This window comes from Malurus melanocephalus, unplaced genomic scaffold (genome assembly GCF_030028575.1).
Source record: "Malurus melanocephalus ecotype Western Australia unplaced genomic scaffold, MMel_1.1 scaffold_13, whole genome shotgun sequence".
In the NCBI taxonomy this organism is placed as follows: Eukaryota; Metazoa; Chordata; class Aves; order Passeriformes; family Maluridae; genus Malurus; species Malurus melanocephalus.
The window spans coordinates 4,557,720-4,575,639 of record NW_026623245.1 but is presented as its reverse complement, the minus strand read 5'-3'; the positions used below and the strand labels follow the sequence as shown (position 1 = coordinate 4,575,639).

The window sequence follows — 17,920 nt, the reverse complement described above, 5'->3', positions numbered from 1 at the left end:
CTCAGTTTTCCTCTGACAGCTGCTTAGATCAAAAACGTGTGTGAGGGGAAGGAAAGAGGTGTGGGGTGTGGAATCCGTGCTGGGAGACAGCAAAGCTTTGCACACAATCATTTTTGGTGTGTAAATTTGAAACTGGGCTTTGGAAAAGTGAAATCAGGTGCAATTAGGTGCTCATTTCTGGCACTCTGGGGTTTGTTCAGCTGTGTTGCCAGTGAAGGCATTTGCAATTATGAATCGGTGTGATTGTTGTGGGCCAGTAAAAGAGAAGGATACTGATGGATGAGGAAATGCCATCATCACAAAATGTGATCAGGGAATTCAAGATTTCCAAATACAGACCAGCTGCCAAATATCTTACCCAAAAAGTGCCTTTAAAAGAGAAGGTAACAGTGGTGAATTCAGACTGACAAAGTGGCAGTTTTGTCCCTGTCCCCTGGTGCTGCAGCTAACTCAAACACTACACATTTTTAGCAAACACACCACAATCCCTACAGTTTTCTTTTACAAAATATTTCTGTGCTTCTCCAAAACAAGCTCTTTTATCCTATAAGCTCCCAAGCTCCTTGACAGAGTCATCTCTCTTTTCATTTGCTGCAGGAGATTCTCAATGACAAGAATTTTTCTAAAAAATAAGCCTGTACATAACAGGAAAATCTGTAGTTTTTCAAAAGTAAAAATGACCTCTAAGGTATTTAAAGGATTATGTAAAAAAAAAAAAGGCTTTTCTATTAATATAGAATCTCATGTGTAGAGTGTCCTAGATAAATGTCTAAGATACTATTGAGCATTTCAGAGTGTCCTCATTCAGCAGAGCTTGTGACACTGCACAAAGAGTAAATTGTTGGCTACTGAATTGTAATGACTTTCACTCATCTGGTCTGCTTTGGGAATGTATTCTTGGTTACAAAATCTAGTTCAGCGAGGTTTTGCACATCTGAGAATTGCAGAAGGCAGGCAGCAGAGCAGAGGGCAGTTTAGGACTAAAAAGCATTTTTCTGTCTTTGCTAGAGACTATGCCAAGAGCCTTTTGATCACTTGGAGTGCAGCACCTGGCACAGCCACCTCTGACAGACAAAGCTGMTCTGCTCAAACACTGCTCAACAATGTCCCAAAGACAGTGTCTGGAACAGAGAGACTGAATGTCTGAACGTGCAGAGTCCATCAGAAAGTACAGCTGAACTCTCAATTACACCCAGAACAACACCTTCAATTTACAGAAAAAGGGTTCACAGRTTAGTCTGTAGGTAACCATAGATTAGCTACCCAGATACATAACAACTAAAATTGTAGCTCCAATAGCTTTCAGCTGAGCTACCACAGGCCAGAACATGTATTTACTCCATGGACTTCTCCCTCTTCATTGCTCTTTCTGATGTCTATGAAGGGTTGAATCAGTTGAACTCCAGAGACCCCCTAAATTACTGTATGATTACCCTGTGTGACTTTAGGGCATGTTTGCTCACAGAGAATCTGTAGAGACATCATAATCTGAGATACACAAATGTTTCTCAACAAAATGACCTCTTTAGAGACAGTCTGAAATTCTGTGCAATTTGTAATACTTTTAGGAAAAGCTCCTTGACACAGAGTTGTCTTAATTTTTTTTTTTTTTCAAGGGGAACCAGCAGCACGCTGGCAAACAACAGGCATTGAGTCACAAAGATTTCAGGTGCTACAGAGAAAAGATGCACAGCACCCCCATTTCCTCAGTTTTTCATTTATTTCATTGCTGAACAACAACTTGCCCAGTGCACACCACACTGCCTTCAGTGACACCACACTCCCCATGCAATGCTGCTGGGATGCTGTGTGCTCCAGTCTCATCCAGGTGAGATGTTTACAGATGCTTATGTAATCAACACGTACAATTCACAGGGATTTCAGTATTTGTCTTTCTAAGCAAAGCAGGTGCTTTTGAATACTGCAGCATGACTTTCAGAGTCTCAGAAACCTCCCTTACCTCTTTCTTTACCTCTTCCTCATCTTCCAGAGTCAGTGCAGCCAGCTGCTTGGCTCTCTGCTCCATCAAGTTTACGTATCTGATTGGATTGGATAAGGCCTCAATCACATCTAGGAATAAGGAAAATACTTCAGTTTCAAAGCCCTAGTATTATGGCCCCAGCACTCCCTAGCTTTTCAGAAAGAGGCAGAATAATGGTTTTCACTGAAGATGGTCTTTTACTGCACGGCATTTAAAGCTATCCTTGTTTAAACCCAATGCCAAAACACAGTTCTCTCCTTCAAGCATGGCACTTTGCCTAGGAAACAATTATATACTCATGTGTCCTGCATGCAAAGTTTCATTTGTGTTTCACTGGCAAATGCCTGGGGTATTTGCTCCTTTGGAGTCTGCTGAAAATAAGAATTGGCCTGAATCCTAAGCCTCAGGCAAATRGCTGTAAATCAGGCCATCTCCTAGGAGTGAGGAGACAGAGTGATCCATCAGATGCAGACCTTTGCTCACAGGACTGTTACCCCAGCCTGGTGAGTCACGCACACCCCATGCATGTTGTGTTTCAATTAACCTTTCTATTCCCCAGCAGCAAAAGGACCTGCATGATACAGAGTTACCTGCATAAGTGTCAGGCACATAGTCTTTGACCTCGATGTACACAAAGAGAGCTGGCAGTGTCAAAGGCTGGTTCCTCTCATTCCTCAAGCAGATGTAGTGATAGCCTGCAAAGTAGGGAACAACCAGTTCAGAGCATAAAGCCTTCCACAGCCATTTCCWACGCAACAGGGCTGTCAGTTGTTATTTACACTGTGGTTCCAATTGAGCAAACAGCTCCAGGGATTTCTGGCAGGGAAAGGTTTACCTGAAGGGCTTCAGAGATAAGTGTACAGACTGCTGGAAAGGCACGGGGCACTGAAGCTTAAAATAATATATTGTTTATTCTTACAYATGTGAGTGATGCTAAAAATGCTAMTTTCTTTAAATTTTTCACGCATTCTGTTTCAGTACCTATGCCTGTCTTTTCAAAATTGTGTAGATCTTACTTAATTTTCAAAAGTGACCCTGGTGGTACTCAGTGATCTGAAAAGCCAGAGCAAACTGTATCTCAAAAAAGATGTAACAGCCCATCTACACACAAGACTAATTAATAAAATATACAATGTGGCATGATGGCTACAGAGTGTGTTTGTGTGTTTAAATCCTATGATGTGACCATCCTTAGAAATACTTCTGTAAAAAGAGACTTTTCAGACTGCTTTGACAGCTGGCTGTCCAGCCTTTGGCTGATCACCTTGGAGCACTGGGTGCCATGTCCAGTTTGGGAGCTACATGTGTGGGTAGTGTCAGGATCCAAATCAGGAGCACTTATCTGGGGCAATCTTCACTTGGCTGATGTGAGCAGCTCTCTCTCCGAGTATGGTTAAATCTTTACTTTGGAAATAGTGACAAGGGTGTGGAYCTATGTGACAGCATGATATAATTTACAATAGCATCTCAGAAAGAGAGGTGTTACACATTACAAAGGGTACTCAGTTCTCTCGACCTCCTCCAGCAACCTCCTTTTCAGCATGGACACAAACCCAAACCCACTCGCTGCTCTCCATCACATGCTGTAAAATGATGACTGCTGGAGCCACAAGAATGGGCCTGTGGGTAACAACTCTGGTAAKATTTCACTTACCACAAGAGGGAACTCCTTCCCACCCCCTTCTCCTCTCCCATCACCCACCTATCTTGCTCTGGCACTCAGCAGATCCTCCATGAGACAGCTATATTCATTAAGCCAGCAGAAAATGCAGCTGGCACAGAAAAGGTTTCAGGTGGATTGATAAACTGAGCTGACTCATGAAAAAGGTGCAGAGATTATTCTTCAGAAATAACACGGCCAAATGTTAGATGTGGGGACATGTGAGTTTTGTGCAGGATAAGGCACAGGGCAGATACAAATATTCTTCCTTTTCCAGTGTGAGTGAAGCTGGGAGCATGTTCATGGCCCATATGCTTGCCCTAATTCAGTTTCCTCCCCTCACTGGAAAACCTGGCACTGAATTTGAACACTTCCCTTGCTCAAACTGCCAATGTCACTGCATCTTTCTGAAAGAGGATCTCCARAAAGTCTCTGGCCTGGAAAATGTGKCTGGAGCTGTTGCAATTTTCGGTTAAGTGGCCACATATTATAGTAGAAATAACTTGATTTAGAAGAGGCCAATAACGACATTTTTCTTTTAATTTTCAGCAATGTGGATGACAGTAATTTTGGACTGATTTAAAGGTGCTGCAGAGATATAACAGCTTGCATAYAGGTCAGTCTTTCATGCATGTAGAAATTACATTGAGAGGAGCAGATTTTGCTTTCATTCCAGCTACGTCCCATTCTCACAAAGATGACTGATCAAAACTGGCTGTTGCTGCCCTCTTTCCTCTTAAAAGCGTGCAATTGCACTTTTTAGTATCAACCTGTGAGCATGAAGATGTACTGGAGATAARTAAGTTCCAACCATGCCTCTGATGATTTAATTCTATTGGTTTTCCTGGATGGTTAAAAATTTAAATTTCTGGTGAAATACGGTATTTTTCTTTTTCAAACCCAGGATAGGTTATTCATGTCCTCCATTGCTATGATGCTGCTGAGTGGCTGCTGATTTAGAGAAGCTGAGATTCTGCCTTGCTGCCTCTTTTCACCACAGTGTCTGGATGGAGAAAAAGGTTTTACCTGGTCGAATTGCAGAGACTGGCAATATCCGATGGCCAATGAATTTCCCTCCTTCTTCATACACTGCTAGCCTTAAGCAGGCCAGGGAAGGYAAAACCACCTGCAAGGCAATATTGTTGCATTATTAACTTTCAGCTCAGAATGAAGCAGCTCCTTCAACAGGCTGCAGAGAATATATGCTAAAATTTATCTAGTCATTGAAAGAAAAAAAAAAAAAAGAGGAACAATCTGAACCTAGGAGCTTCTCCGATTTATTTTCAACCTTTCTAAAAATAGTAGCCTGTGCTTCTTGGAGCACAGGGGCAGTCAGGCACAATKGTTAACTAAATAGAGAAACAAAGTACACTAATTAGAAGTTCATTACAGAAGAAAAATRCTAGTGATGTTTCCAAACTTAAGCTCTGGCTGGCTGCCAAGGGAAAGCCATTCAGAAGGCCAAATATTCAGGGAAAAGAGCACTGCTCCAAGTACCAAGTGTATAAACATCCTTGTGAGCTACACTTGCTGAGAGAAATCTGAAAAAAATGTTTTTACAAACACCTGGACTCTGGATATGCTTAACTGAGGAGCTYGATGAGCAAAACCCAGAGATTCTGTACAAATATTGGCTGCAGGTGTATTGCAAAATGCAATAAAACATTCACACTGAATGGTCCTAAAACGTGCTCAGTATTTTCTGCTCCCTTAAAAGTTTAGAGAACTGAGTGTGAGCAACATTGCTGGAGTAGCTCAGATGTCTCATCTCAAGTGGATGGGATTTGTCTTCATCACCCGGGCAGTGATTTTATAGCCCAAGACAGTGACAAGCAGGGACAGCAGATTGCTTTGGCTGTGCCAGCTCAGCCAGCTGGGTGGTTRGAGCTGCATTCCCATTGTCCTGCTCTCAGGTTACCGGGCTGCTGCTTCCAGCCAGGGCAGATTGCCATGGCCATTCCACTGAACTGCTGCTGGGATCTGTGCCTGCTGTCCATTCCATCCACATGGCTGCTGCTTCCAGCTGTGCCACTGCAACAACCAAGGTGACTTCAGACTACTTTGAGCAGCAGCTGCCACAGCTGGAGCAGCCAAAGTTCAGCAAAAGCAGCTGAACTATGAAATAATTATTCAGAATCTCTTTTCCTTCTTTGTAACAAGTGCAAATTTTCAGTAAGCCATGGAAAGACCCTGCTGGACAGTGATAAAAAAAGCACAATGYCCTTTTGGGAAGCAAGTGTTACACCAACCTTCTTAAAAACTATGGCTTCCTCCTCCCACACAGGGTTCACTGCATTGCCTTGAGAGGTCTTGGTCTTCAGAGCTTTTCTCCTGGTATCCACAGGCAGGCCAAACATGTCCACTTCCACATAGGTGCCAACTTTTTTATCAGAAAGGAACTGACCTGAAATTATCTAAAGCCAAAAAACAAAAGAGCATCATTAGAAATTGCTAACGATTAGGAAATGAGTGGCTGTAATGCAGATGGATAATTCTCATTAACGGTCAGACAGTGTGCATTTAAAACCAAAACAACACTAAACCCACAATAAACAGAAACACCCCCCCCCCCCCCCCGCTATTTAATTGCAAACACAGAAAAACAACTTGTGAGGCCTAGTTTCCTGTGACCCTGTGGTCCTGAATTCCCCTAAGAGTGATAATGTGGTTGAAATCATGCTGCTGCCCTTCCCTTAGCAGGAATACTCATTGGGATCTCTTTCCCAATGCCTGTTTCCTGAGAACTCTTAAGTTCMATCTAGTCTCAACAACAGGTTCAAAAAATGCTAGGAAAAATAGATGTTTAAGTGGCAGAGAAATGATACATGCTTTTAGCTGTGAGGGAGAAAACAATCCTAAAAGTTTGCATTTCAATAAATACTTCACAGAGGGTGAGGAGTTTCACTATGAAAACAAAACTGTAAAATAGTTGTTGGTCTTTCCAAGTGTTTCTTTTTAACAGGYGGCACAACTCCTAATTTGAAAAAGTGAAAGCAAGGTCTGTAATTACCTCAGCAAACTGAAGAAGCACAGGAGAGTGTAGCAGTGTCACTGTACCTTAATGTAATGGAGGCTTGCCTAAAGCAAATCTGACTCCATTGCCAGCTCTGCCCTGTGTGAGCACTGCCACAGGAGCAGCAGAGCCCGCCCTGAGCAGAGGCAGCTGCCKTCTGACAGCGGGCTCCTGACTCCTGCCTGCTCATTCCCATTAGAAACTGTGCATCTCCTAATAGCTACCGAATGACTTCCACTTCCATTTGCTGTAATTGCACAAGAAAGTGCCTCTAAACCCACAGGAGGAGCCTGAAAGCTTCCATGATTGCAGGTCACCACAAAAGGTCACCCCACACATCCTCTTCTATTACTGTGCTGGCCACCAGACTATTGCTTTATCCACATCCCTCCCAGCACAGCTCTSCTGCGCTTCTGCCTGCAGCCCGGGAGGAAATACTTGTTTTCTCTCATTGAAAACAGGAGGATATTTTGCAGGTGGACTCTGTAATGCAGAGGCTCTTCTAATGGACAAATCCATTAAAGGAGTAGCAGGACTCCAGGAAGTTTATGGTTTTACAATTGGAGATGCACCAAGTGAGTTTGTCCTCCTGTCACGGCCAATGCAATCTACCCMTCTAAACACTCACACTAAACCTCTAATTCTCAATCTGCAGATTCCTGGCAGTTCCTGAACTTCATTACAGGTCCTTAAAAACGAACATGAGAAAACAAGTTGGCAATGAATTGCAATGAGCGTTTATGGTTCCACAGTTCTGCTGGAGAACTTTCAGAAAACCAGAAAAATTTATTATACTGAGCATTTAGTGTTCTAGCTGTTTCAGCCCAACCTCCCATTTCACAACAGCATGTTTTAAATCCAGCCCTTTGTTTCTAAAAAACACAGCCAAACTGCTCTTAAATCCACTCACTTCCCAGTTCTGTGATTCTGTAAYTACTTCTATGACAAAGAATACAGACAATAAAAATACATTGATTTATCCTACAATGTGAAAACGTGAGGCAGAATTTAAAAATTAAATGTCACACCCATAAAGTTAAATTAATTTTATTTTCTTAGCTTACAGTATAGCCATTTACTAGGCCACTGCACAACTGAAATATAAATACATCTAAGCTCTGGCACATGAGAGCACTTCCACCAGCTATGTACATACCTTGACAGACAAAGTGTTGGCTACTATTCCATCCACTATTCCTTCAGTGAACGGGTCAAAGTGCTTGTCTGGCCTTCTCATGAATTCTGGCTTTAACCTGTATCCACTTTTGCCATTGTACTCGTACATTCCCATGTTTATTTGCATAGACAAATCTAGATGTTAAAAATATTGGTAAGAGTTACATTCTGGATAGATAATAATTTCAAAAAGCAATAAAATTTTTAAAATCACTGTAATTCAAATAATTTTTGATTAATRAAAGCTTTCCTACCTATKCATCAGAAACTATCAGAGAAGTGGMCATGCACAGTTTTCCAAACCCAGGGAACAGCATAACCTACCTACAGTTTGGAAGTTGAGGGCGACCATCTGGCAGCCAGCATTCCAAAAGACTTGTGGCATGTAGTTGGAAGAGTCCACTCGTGTTCCYTTTGGGTAAATCCGGCTCAGCTGCATTTTGTTGTATCTGAACAGTGAGTAGTTAAGGTATAGAACACGTGACAAAAATCACCGTGTCAGAGAAGTGCAGCTGCAGAGTTAAATGCAGGTAATTCTTTACACAATGGGTTCCTCATTGGATTTCTGTAACCACCACGCTTCCAGATGTCCACAGTTTTGTAGGAGATATGATAAATATGGGGRAAATTAAAGGTCCTGCTTGTTCCTGCATGAACTACTCAGAATAACCAAGGAAAGAGCACAGGAATTTCCATTAAGATCACATTCATAATATTCTATTTATCTTTATGGTTTCTACTTTGGGATTTTCCTAGGATTACATTTACAGAGGCCAGTTGGCTGTAAACAGCRAATCCTTGTCTGGAGCAGGGAGAGGTGTTCAGTTAAAAAGTGGTTTTCTGAAATGAGATTAGAATTGGCCTCTACATGATGAGTGTACACATCTCACAGGTGAGGCTACAAATCTCTGAGATGAGAACATGACAGGTGATCTGTGAAAGGAGCCTTCCATTCATCTCCTYTGAGGCACTATTTTATCTATTTATCTATTTTATCCCATTCACTCTTAACTGCAGCCATGAGGAGACATACTGAGAAACATCAAMAGGTCTAACCAGAATGTTCCTTAGCTTTTCTTTGTAAGTTCTTAAAAAAATTTGTGTGGCAATAAATCAGCTCAGGGCTCTCAGAGGTGGAGGTGTGATGGGAAATGAGGATTCTCACGTAAATTTGCAAAACACCTAAGCCAGCCACATTTTGACAATTTGCTCACCAGAACTCACATCACTTCATATAGGATGATAAATTTAACAATCAGAATACAAAGAATCAGGTCTTCAATATGTCATTTATGCATATTCCCTCTAGTCCTAGCCCATAGCACGAGGACTCATGCCAGTTTTTAAATCAGCTCATCAGAACTCAGGCCAATTAATTCATTTAGAAAGACAGGCAAATCTACAAATTTCATTTGGGTTCCCTATTTCCCCAGCTCCTGTCTCTGAATTCCAATAAAGCTCCACAGCAGATCTCAGATATACAAAGGTTTAGAAAGCAGCTTTTTGAAAKTCAAGGATACTCCACAAATTCCACAGGAGACTTTGTAAGTTGCTCAAGCCCTTTGGTTTCCACAAAGGAAGACATTTCAAAGCTTTTGTTGCGTTCTGCAGGTTTRGAGGGGAGATAAAACCGGTGGCACRTTAGAGCATGAAGTCATGTGGTTTAGTCCCAGCCCCCTTAYCCCACCCAAGGAATTTATAGACAGGTTTGTTGGCAGCAGTGACCTCGCTCTGCACACTCTGAGCTCCATCTGCACTCACACCAGCACTGCCCAAATGAAGGGCACTGGTGCTGCCCAAGGCTGGCGCTGCAGGTACCAGGTGGGCCAAAACACCGTGTGGGTGTACTTGAGAGGGTACACAGAGTCCACATTTGTAACACAGAGATGCTGCAGCAGCTTATTGTGAGTCCTGCTGGATCTCTGGCTTGTCTTTGCAGGCTGATGTGAGGGCTGGGAGCCAATTTGGCTGTAATGCCTGATGTCCACAGGTTAATCAGATCCAAGTGAGCAGTGCACTGGCTGTGCCTGCAGTGATTGTTGGCAGCTCCAGCAYGCTGGGGTAAGGTCACTGCTGTCAAAACCACAAAACACCACTACCCAATCACCCCTGAAGGTGTACTCKCCTATCCCAGCAGGCTTTCAGACCTAATCCCCAACTGGGATGAGGCTTTTATGACCTCCTTAACTTGGTCAAACTTTCTGATCTGCCAGTGGTGAACAGCTCCTCCTCTGCATCTGAACAGGTAGAAGTAAACATTAATTTATATATCATTTGTCACTCACCTTTGCCTGCTGGGGACACAACCTTGCAATGCACCCAAGCATCAGGATGTAGCAGACAGCCTAAGTCAAGACACTTCTAGCTTCAGCTCTTTGTACACAAGGTAAGGAATCCTGTCAGATTCCCACTTCATCCCAATTGGTTGTGTGGGTTGCTTACAAGGACCACAGCTCTGGAGATCAAATCCATTAACTACCTCTTATGTCTTTAAAAATGAGGAGATTAGCGCCTGTTCCAAGCAAATCTTTCCAGCCTCACTACGTTGCTGAAAGCAAATATTAAGACAGAGAAAAGGCTTGGCCTCAGCCAGGTTTAGAAATGATTGCAATTGTGCTGCAGCARTCCAGGGATGGCCAGGAGGCAGGGCTGGCCAGCTCCCTAAAGTCAAACTGCGAAKCTGCAGGAGAGGGATAAAACTGAGCAAAAGCAGAGAGGAGCAGGACAGAAACAGGTGGGCATTGTCCTTACAGGGAGCCAAAAAGGAAGCAGTGGATCCAAAGAAATGAGGAACTAGATTGTTAGGGCCAATGTGAGAGGAAAATGTGCTGCCAGCCTGRGAACTACAAACCATTCTCAGTGTATGCTGAAGAGTCAGAGGAGGGTTTCCAAAAGTAATTCTCTGCCTCTAGGAGAGCTGGACTCACCCTTTATGGTGGTCCCTATTTCTAATTAGCAGCCTGCTAATGCTACTGCTATTATTCATAGCTGTTATTTCCTGATGGTGAAAGATTCCTGTTACTCCCTAGAGGCTTCTCTCCTGCCACTCCCCTTCCTTTCTTACACTCAATATCCTTTCTTTCTCCAGCTGGCTCACCTCTATCTCAGCTCCTCATAAAGACACTGAGATTATTCTTACTCCAGCCATCCCCTRCTAATGGGATAGGAGTAGCAACACACATATATACTGGTTTCATCCTATTTAGAATATCAGTGCTAGAATTTGGTGTAATAATAAACTGTTATCTCTCAGCCTTATCTTACAGTAGATCATCTGTGGGAAATCAGAGCTGGTAGCTGTTAAAGGATTTGGTTACCAACTGTCCAGAGCTTAATCAAACTCCTAATTAAAATAAGAACAACCATTTCCTTGTAGTATCTGGAGAGGATTAAGGAACCTGCCCTTTGAAGAAAAGACTGTGCAGGAGATCTATTTCTCTCGTGTGATGCACTACACCATGTCATGTAATCAGGAGGAAGTCACTGCAGAGTGAGCAAATAGCTCACTGAAAAACTGACTAAAAAACACGGTAAAATACAGTCACAGCTACTTGMTGCCAGACAGAGGGAACATTTCTACTGAGAGCAATCAGGGGAATGGYACAGATCCACAGCTATTCAATATATCTGTTAACAACTTGGATGCAAGACCAGAAAATGCACTTTAAAAATGTGTGAGTGACAGAAGCAGTGAAGTACTGTTAACACCACGGAGTTCTGGATCACAAACCCAAACAAATTCTGAATAAAAAATTATAAATTATAAAAATGCTGTAACACTGAAAGAATGAAACTGTATAAAAGACAAGTTTGTATATATATATACACATACATATACTTAAGAATACTATATATATATGTATATAGTAGAATATATACGGTACTGTATCTTTATACTTAAGAACATGAAGTCAAATGAACAAAAGTAAAATTTCGGAGAAATAGCTGGATAGATAGCAAAGTGAAAACCAAGCCTCATCTAATTCCTTCTTCATTCAGCTCATTTGATGAAGATCCAGCAGTGAGTCCTGGCCCAGACTAAGACCAGAACACACAAGTTTTGCTTTAGCAGCTAGCAACATTTACTACCTAAGGCAATATTTATCACATAATCATTTTTTAGACACAAATACCAAAAATGTAATTCCTTAACAATATGAGTTCACAGAAACAGTATGACTGATCGAAGTTCACATCAAGACTTAGGACAAAAATCTGGACAGCAGCAGCAGGTCTGTACAAAATAAATGAAACTCAGAAAGACAAAGGCATGTGAGCAGAAAAAAAATCCTACATGAGACAATTTTCTAACAGCTGCATCAACTTGTAGTGCTAGGATTCACATGGCTTCCTTTCCAGAAGGCACATCTCCTTCCCACTGTGTTCTTGTAACTCTCATTAGAGCTGGAGGAGACTATAAACACCCAAAGGGACACTAYTACAGGGAACAAGTACAGCTCCCTGCATGAGTCTGTGACTGCTCATGCGTGTGTGTCTGCATAAATACCCACATACAAATGAACAGTTGGGAACTTCTTACATGTTTATTATTCATCAGGAGTAAATGCCAAATCTTGTACAGAGACATGGAYTTAGGCAGCAATTACCTGTCCTCTGCCAAGGACACCACAAATCCGGAATAAATTAAAATGCTGTATACTTCCTTAACTAAAAAGCTCCAAAAGCACATTAAAACCTGTCAAAACAAAGTGAAAAAGGGCAGGCAAACAGTGGGGGGGTTGTGCATCAAGGSAGGCAGAGATGCTGCAGTGTTTACTGAAGATGCCACCGCGTACACTTCTAGAGAGGCATCTTCTGTAAAAGCCAGCAGGGGGTGAAATTATGGACTTTTCCATGCAACACACAGAGGCAGGAAAGTGAATTTCCATGTGGTGAAGGGCAGCCTTTGCTTGCCCTGAATCTTCTATGAAAGTTCCAGAGGCAAAATGAAGGTAGGAATATTTATGACCACCTTTCTCAAGTTGCTTAAAACTTACTCTTCAGTCATGGACAACAGAGACAATGTAAGCACATAATTTTCAAAAATGGTTTTGAAATGTCAGCGTGTTTACTGTTGATGGATATTTAGAYTAAAAGAGGTTTCAAAACACAAATGGATTTATTTGGCTGAATATCAAGGGWACATTTTCTGTCCGTGTGCCTGTATCTAATTGAGAGGAAGCCAAGCAGCTTCCATTTCTCGACAATCTCCTGCCAAAACTTGCTAGGTAATTTTAAGTGTAAGATGTTTCTTACTTACTTTTTGATACTTCAAATGACTCAAACTTCACAGGCTGAATATAGTTTACCAGGTTAGACATCTCTTCTGTGGCCATAGCCTCACTTCCAGCAGTACCCTAGGGAAGAGAAGGGAAAATGCTGCAGTTKGGTTCTGTCCATCAGAAGCCATGAACACTAAAGCCCAGTTTTCTATCAGTTGTGGTGACTTTCATTGACCCTGGCTAGTGAAGGCAATGCTTCATACAGGAAATGTCACATAATAAAGAACAAAACTGGCTGTAAAATGTAAATGTTTACATTAAAYTGATGATGTATTCATTCTTTTTACATGACTCCTAGGGTAAGGAATGCATTACCTTTACCCGTGCATAGTGCTGAGCACTATTGGGCAAATAATAAGTTTTTTATACAAAGTTTCTCTTCCAACAGTCCTAAATACGCCCCAAGCAGCTGCCTAAAYCAGATCCGCTGTGGTGCTATTCGTTCTTAATGTTCAGAAAATGAAAGTGTAAATAAAAAAAGCAAAGATGTGCTCCCAAACSGACCAACAACCGCCTTGGAAAAGCTGGGGCTGCGCTTCCCGCGGCTCTGCCTCCCTTTCTCCACTGGATGGCAGTCCCACTCCTGGAAACAGGCGCCAACCCGCAGCKGCTGGAGCCAACCCCCAAAAACACATCTCCGCCCTTACTTCATCCATCGACGACTTCTTACAGTCATCATCGTAGTCATCATCATCGTCGCTCTCCATCTCTGCTTCTCCTGCAAAGTTTCAAGCAGAAGATATTACTGGCTGAGACAACAGTCACAATTACCAGCGATGTTCAGGAAAGATGTGCAGTGGCTCTGCTCGAAGGAGCCCGCACTGTGCATGTGCTTTTTGTCACAGCACCAATCAAACACACTGCTCCCGAGGGATTCATGCATCTTCAGCATTGATTTAAGTTYTTATCGTCCAACCAAACAAACACTCTTCCTCTGCAGCTGTTTCATGCTTATTCTTTGGGAATCAGCACTGGGAGATGAGTGCAGAGCACTCAGTGTGTGGGCAGAGAGGATCACAGTCCGCTCTSAGAGATATTCCCGAGCGGAGTCGCGCCAGCTGAGGGCACTGCGAGCCCAGCGATGGGAGATGCCCAAGGCTTGTCCTCTCCCTGGAAACGCGCTCGGAGCACACGGGACCAAATGAAACACATTTATTGCCTCCAGCCCCCAAATGCAGTGAGCTCATCAAGTTTTGACGGGCAAGATGTAAATTCTTTAATGTTAATTAATGAAGGCTTTCCCTCGCCTCCAAAATGTTTTGATTTGGTTGCATCMGGTATGAAACCATCAAGGAATATCAAACTTATCTCTGCCTTTGGAAACTCCTTCTGTCCTAAAGTGTCCACTGTGCATCTTTAGGCTCTGGAAAAAAAGAGTCTTATACCATAGTCCCTTATCCACACCTGTAAGAGTGACAGCTCTTCCTAAAGACATCATTCTACAAACCTTTCAGCTTTCTTCAGCAGAGGCAGCACAAAAATCTAACTACTGTGCAGCATTCCCAAACTCTCCAGAGATTGGTAATTCAGCCTCAGTTCCTCCTGTCAATTTAGGGTCTAATCCCAGGCCCACTGAGTCAATAAAAAACTCCTCTTTGTTCCAGCAGGCCTCGGATCTGGCCCCCCGTGAGCACAGAGACCATGCCTTTCACAACCAAACGATGACTACCCAGCCTGCATTTCCTTCCAGATGCAGATGTTGAAATGTCAGGCTTTTATTCATCAACACATTTCTTCCTGAACATTTCATTGAAGAAAATAACACGATTGCTCAACAGGCTCAAGGGATGGCTCTGGGAGCCTCAGCACAATGCAGAGAGCCAGCCAAGCTCTCACAGGATTTGCAGTGACAAACCTTGGATGGGAAGCTCTCAACTGATTKAACCAGACTGGCAAAATAACACTTCGCACAGTCCACAAGAAAAGGGAGACGTGAGCAGATTTTGGCCAACTTGCCCTGCTGAGATAAGAGGTACACGATAGCCTGTTCTTGCTASAAGTGTCCAGAGAGGAAAGTACGCAATGCACGATTGGTTTACTTAAAAACATTTAACACAAATACTCCCAAGGAGATCAGATCTCATTTTCACGTTCTGCAGCAGACCGCAAAACCAAGACAAGTAACACACAGGACTGCCTGCACAGAATCAAAAACGAGTGTTTTGGGAGGTGTGGTACATCTGCACTGCCTTTCCCCAGCAGCACGGCCCTGTGCTCACACTCAGCCCTATTCCCTGACTCAYGGCAGGGGCACAAAGCCACCCTGAGGGTGTCCACGGGACAATCAGCTCTAACACCATAATTAATATCACATTTAGATGGGACTACAAACCCTGGTCAGCACAGCACCWCTCTGTGCCACATGGAACACAAATATAGTGAAAACAGAGTCCTGYTCCAAGCACAAGAGAGAGGCAGACAGAAGAACATCAAGGAATTACAGGATGTTGCTCCCTACCACAAGTTAAAACACAGACACTGCCAACCACTCACAGGCAGAAGGGCAGAAGAAACTCCAGTGATAAAACAGGGCAGTTTTAAGGATGGTTTCAAGGAGCTGTCCCTGGTGAATGGGGCAGTGGGGGAGGCATAAAAGTGCTCCTTGGACAAAGGAGGTTGAATCCCAGCCGATGGGTAGAGGGGTTCAGCAGAATGATACTGATTGGAGGATGATCAGGAGAGCTGGGAAGGGCAAGCCAAATCCCTRTTACAAAGGGTCTAAGAAGCTAAACATTGTGTTTAGGGTCGAGTGTGCTAAAAATTATCCATTCTCATAATTCCTTAGCAGCCTGACAGATACTGAGAGCCTAATAAAACAAAAGGTTAGACAGTGCTTAAAATTCAGGAGAATCTGGTAATCTGCTTTCTCAGACYCCTTCAAAACAACATCCAGGATGGATTATGAATGTGGCACTTGCTGGTGCAGTTCATTAACTCTGCAGCATTTAGGCAGCCACCTGCATCCCAGGGAGGAGGGGATTATCTTTTGGGGTTTTTTTTCTACTGTACATCAGCACTTTCTGATTTTTAAAAAGGAGAAAAAAAAAACTTTATTCAGTTTGTTGAAGCACTTTGCTTTGTAACAATGGACCAYGGCCTCAGCTGGCATCAGCAGAAATGTACCGATGCAGTTACATACAATGAGCCTAAAACCTTTTATCCAGTTTTCTATTTAGGCATCATGAAATCATGGAGCCAATTCTGCCCTYTCTCTCTGTCTTCCCATGACTCTTTCCTTGCAGCACCCACTGCTCTGACAAAACCATCATCCTATCAGCGAGAAACTAACAATTGCTTTTATTTTTRAACACTGCTCCATTAGCAAGTTTTAGCTCCTTTCAGTAAGGGTCTAATTTTGGTGAAATGCACATCCCTGCAGAACTGTCACTGTTCCTTCTGCACTGTGATAGAACTTCTTTGGAAATCTTATTTGTTTACTTCATTGTGCAAAACAAGCCAGGTTTGAGATGCTTGTTTACCAAAATGACAGTCTATCTCACAAGTGTTATGKCAGATATTATTTTTCCKCTTTGCCAGCTTTGCTCAACTTTTATGAAAAGTTTTTTTCCACTAACATGTATTGAAGTGACTTCCTGCATCAATTTCATGAGCATCCTGAAGGGCATCCTCAGAATTCGTGTTTTAATTATTGTTACTACTTCACCAGTACCACACTTTTATATGGTCTTATAAACACATCAGAAACATTTTTTAACATTMAAATTGGGTTTATCTGGGTTTAAATCTGGCCTTAAGCAGTGTAAGACACAGTGAAGCTTAATATCAACTCCAGTATAAATTTCCACTTTTTTTTGCCTTGTTGTGGTAAAACTCATTTAGAATCTMCAAAAGGGCTAAATCAGCAAAACTTTCTCCTGGAAATCAACAATTCTGACAGGAGCTTTACAACCCAACAGAGTCATTTGGGTAATACGTCCAACTTGCTAAATGTAAAGATTTTATTACGGTTGGAGTAGTGAAACACTTCATRTTGAGAAATGTTAAGAATCAGGCTTCAGATTAATTTCATCACCCCAGAAATAAACTGGTATTGGGTGCAGAGGAGCAGAGCTCCAGCATCATACATTGCCAATACTGAGATGTGARAAGGGTGTCATGGTGACTCTTGAGCTCTGCCATGTGGAAACTCTTCACTACACAGTGTTCTTATAAAACGGTGAATAATTCTTTTTTAACTGTTCACAGACAGAAAATGGGCACCTGATTTACAGAAATGCTGCATTCTCATAGCTGCAAGCTGTAACTGAAATCTCTGAAGCTGTGCTCTGAATACTTAAAAATTCAAAGTACTCTAGACAAATGACATCCTGGGTGTTCCTCATCAGTCATCCCTAAAGTGTTCTTAAGTTCTGTCAGATTTGTCTGTCCTTAGATAAAATTGGCTTAATATTATTGCACTTCCCACAGGTGTTGTTCAGATAAATTCACTGCTGTTTGTCAGGAGCTCACAGGCAGTCTGGATACCCCCACAGAAACTCACTGAGGATGCTCTAGCTAGGATCAAGTATTGAATGACACAGAGAGGAAAAATATTGACTTATTGCATTCTCAGAAGGAGGTACAGGTCCTAAAGGAGAAACAGAGGCTGACACAAGGATTACAAGCAATGTGCTTTGGCAGTCACAGGTGAACCAAGTGACCACAGCAATTTTGCAATCTCAGTTCCAGCATTTTCTAATTTGTAAGTGCTCATCTTCATAATCAGAGGCTGTTACAGAGGTAATACAGGCATAATAGTCACAGCTCATTTGTAAAATTACACACCCTATTATGGGAATGACCCTTGT

General features: G+C 42.4%; 1 protein-coding gene across 2 annotated transcripts in view; it reads right to left on the bottom strand.

Annotated features, from left to right (window-relative positions):
• Positions 1–17,920, bottom strand: part of PLCB1 (phospholipase C beta 1) — a 331,455-nt gene that overhangs the window by 69,120 nt on the left and 244,415 nt on the right. For both annotated transcript variants that reach the window (XM_057382807.1, XM_057382818.1), the window contains exons 15-23: positions 13,760–13,830; positions 13,091–13,187; positions 9,351–9,435; positions 8,155–8,279; positions 7,811–7,965; positions 5,891–6,055; positions 4,668–4,767; positions 2,572–2,676; positions 1,961–2,070 (exon numbers count right to left, since the gene is read on the bottom strand). In XM_057382807.1, coding sequence (XP_057238790.1) covers positions 1,961–2,070; positions 2,572–2,676; positions 4,668–4,767; positions 5,891–6,055; positions 7,811–7,965; positions 8,155–8,279; positions 9,351–9,435; positions 13,091–13,187; positions 13,760–13,830 — 1,013 coding nt within the window. The remainder of the gene's footprint in view (positions 1–1,960; positions 2,071–2,571; positions 2,677–4,667; positions 4,768–5,890; positions 6,056–7,810; positions 7,966–8,154; positions 8,280–9,350; positions 9,436–13,090; positions 13,188–13,759; positions 13,831–17,920) is intronic.